This window comes from Neoarthrinium moseri, assembly GCF_022829205.1.
Source record: "Neoarthrinium moseri strain CBS 164.80 chromosome Unknown scaffold183_Wmoseri_CBS_16480, whole genome shotgun sequence".
NCBI lineage: Eukaryota > Fungi > Ascomycota > Sordariomycetes > Amphisphaeriales > Apiosporaceae > Neoarthrinium > Neoarthrinium moseri.
This window is the reverse complement of record NW_026055297.1, coordinates 1-3,026: the sequence shown is the minus strand read 5'-3', so window position 1 is coordinate 3,026 and position 3,026 is coordinate 1. Positions and strand designations below refer to the sequence as shown.

The 3,026-nt window shown below is 50.7% G+C and overlaps 2 protein-coding genes across 2 annotated transcripts; one reads left to right on the top strand and one right to left on the bottom strand.

The window, feature by feature from the left end:
• Positions 1-681: 681 nt before the first annotated feature.
• On the bottom strand, positions 682-2,319 carry JN550_013913 (uncharacterized protein; the record flags this gene model as incomplete). Its single annotated transcript, XM_049312553.1, has 1 exon — positions 682-2,319. One exon carries the CDS (start codon positions 2,317-2,319, stop codon positions 682-684), a length of 1,638 nt encoding a protein of 545 aa, XP_049164119.1.
• A 369-nt stretch (positions 2,320-2,688) lies between these two features.
• On the top strand, positions 2,689-3,026 carry JN550_013912 (uncharacterized protein; the record flags this gene model as incomplete). Its single annotated transcript, XM_049312552.1, has 1 exon — positions 2,689-3,026. A coding segment is annotated over one exon (338 nt), but the record flags the coding sequence as incomplete, so codon positions are not given.

The following is a 3,026-nucleotide window of genomic DNA, read 5'->3' as shown; positions in this document are numbered from 1 at the left end:
CTCTCCTCTGGCTTTCTTACAGTTGCCTCCTTTCCGGCTGCGATCAAGTTCATCAACTTCAAACGCGTCCGCGAGACTCCTTTTAATGCCTTTGTGAGAACCTCCTGAAAGCAACAACTCGACCTGACGGTCAGGTAGAACTCTGGAATTCAGAAATGAATTCAGAAATGAAGGCTGAGAGTGATCAACCAGATCAAAAGCCACATGCTTGTTGGTGCTCTCCCGATTGGCTTGTCCGGTTGGCGACGCCATAGGCAAAACTCCACATACCCCAGCAGCGGGAAGAAGGCTCGGTCGGCCGTTCTCAATGATGTCGTGACGTGGCTGGGACGGGAGGGAGAGGCGGTCACCATCCCATATCTCTAGAAATCCGTCAAAAAACTGATACGAAGCTGCGTTTTGGGGAACGCCTCGAGAACAGATGTCATTCAATGTCGAAGGCCAGTCTTGAGGAATGCAAATCGGTTTAATGCTTTCAGGCGGGCCAAAGTTGATGGTGGTCAATGAGGCATCTAGCAAACCACCATCAAGAAGCATCATGGTGGAAGCTGGTGGTGAGACGGTAGTAGAAAGTAAAGAAATGGCATCCCTAGCACGGGGAACCTTCGCCCTATATAGGAATACGAGCGTCCCAAGCCTCCAGCCCCTGACCGTGCTCTCTCGTCTGTACTGATAGTAGACTCAGCTCCAGCCAAGGGAGTTCTCAGTCGTGACTGGGCCCGAGATAAGCCGAGCTGGATTCAGGGGCCTTATTCCTCCCTCCTGGCCCATGGAGTCTCTCGTATTGCTTGAGACCCCGTAGCTCCGGGTGATAAACCCCTGGCTGATCAGAGCACGTGTACTGGTAGAGGGCTCATTTACTGGTGGAACACCAACCCAGGATGGGCTGGAGCTCTCAATCGACCATCTCTGGCGCCGGCGCTTGTATCTGAGTGCGATGAAACCTGTCAATCCGCCACAGGCTCCAACAGCAGCCACCGTGGCGGCGGCGATTCCAGCCGTTCTTCCTTGATCCACAGCTGTCTGCGTGTCGGGCGAAAGACTATTGCTGAACGCGTCAACAATAGATGCCGTCGAGGTGACACTGTCTGAGGATGGAGCCGCATTCGTACGATGCGTGGAAGTATTAGATTCGTTGTTGGTAGATCCTGCAGACCTTGTAGTTTTAGACAAATGGGTCAAATCGCCAGACCCATTGAATGAGGAGGACCTGGCACTAGCAATCTCTGTGATTGTCTCTGGTGTTGGTGATGCCAGCGTCTCGAGCTCGAACAAGACGGATGATGCTTGGGTCTGATCTCCAGTGGTTTTGTTTGACTTCTCACTAGTAGACGTAGCGATGAGGGTGGGAGATGTCATGGTGGCCGGCTCGATTACATGGATGACAGCTGCTAAATCAGACTCCAAGACAGTATTGCTCGGCAAATTCAGCCCAGCGACAGTACTTATTATAGTGCGCGATGTCCATACAACTCCATGATATGAGCTACTGATCATTGGCGGAGACTGTAAAGCTGTGTTCGATGGTAGACCCATTGATAGGCTTGGAAAGGTGTCGAGCGAGGCGGAGGATGGATTGAGGTCAGCTGTCTCGCCGTCTGCAGCCATCAACCAGCCATTGTCGGTTGAAAGTGGCGTCGATGTTATAGCGAAGCTAGATACCGTAGCCTGAGACTCGCCACTTCCTGGCTGTCCGGTCGTTTTAATCGATCTGGATAGAGTGGACGCAGTCTGAGAAGGACTGACTCCTTGGCCTGATCTACTAGGGTGATATAGGGCTACACTCTGGTCATACGTGACAAAATAATTTGAATGATCGTCCGTACCTGTTACGTGAGTTAATGTTGATGGCACGCGGCCGAAATCCGTGGTGTCAACCATCCACAAAGTCGCATCAACAGTGCCAGAATATTCTGTCGATTCCGACAGAGCTGAGGTAGACTCCGATGTTCGAGAGCGCGAAAGCTGATTCAGATAGCTTCCATGGTCAACCGTTCTCGCCGTCGTCGTATATTTTGTCGTCACACTGTCCTGCGCGAAAGTATGTGAGTTCCCGGTGTAGGAATGCACAAAAGTCGTGCTGACCGTAGAGCTTGTTGGATTGTCTGTCGTTCCTGGAAACGAAACGTCGGTACTCTGCGTATAGTCTTCTAGATCTGTTGTCAAACGGCTTGTCACACTCCACTGTTCTTTTGATGAAGCCGTATGATTCATAAAAGCTCGTCTAGAATATATTGGAAGACGAACTTGACTGGAACTCGAGTCGGCGTCACAATTGGAATACAACAGGAGGATTAGGAGTAGCGACCTCCATTTCATCTTGATGGTAAGTGGTTTTGTTGACAAGAGATGAATAGAGGTGGATAGTTGGCAGCACAGGCGAAGGTTGCCATCTCATTGAAGTTGGGCCTCTCCGATGGGATGACCATGCCCTGCTGTGGCTTGTACTGTCACATATGGACAGGGCATCAGAAAAAATACTAAGACATCCAAAATTGAAGCCAAGACATGCTCCAAAATCAGAGCTGTAGCCCCTGAAAATCCACGTGTGACTATATATCAGATTTACATTTGGACGAGTCAAATGTTCATAAATCTCTACTGCAACGCTGCCGTTGTGGTACGGCTCCTTGTTACTTTTCAGTCAGCTACCGTCCCGTAGAGTATCCCTGCGGTCACAAGGTCCGAATGAAGCTCCCACGGTCAGATAGCACTGTCTATCATGGCGACATAATAAGAACGAGCTGGTCCTCAAATGTAATCGTGGTACGCGTTCTGTACACAGTGACAACTTCGCGCCACGCCTTCCATGGCGTGTTGGCCAAGAATCTCGACTGGTCTGCTCAAGATGAGCCAAACAGTGATGAACTACTATGGGTTTACAACATTGCCGGGCAGGTATCCCTCTGGCAGGAAATGCGACAGCGCCCGAAAGCTGGCGCGGAGTTTACCGACCATGAAATCCAAGAGATTATCGGCCATTACGAGCTCGAGGATGGCCGCCTGTTCTATGCGATCAAGTGGGC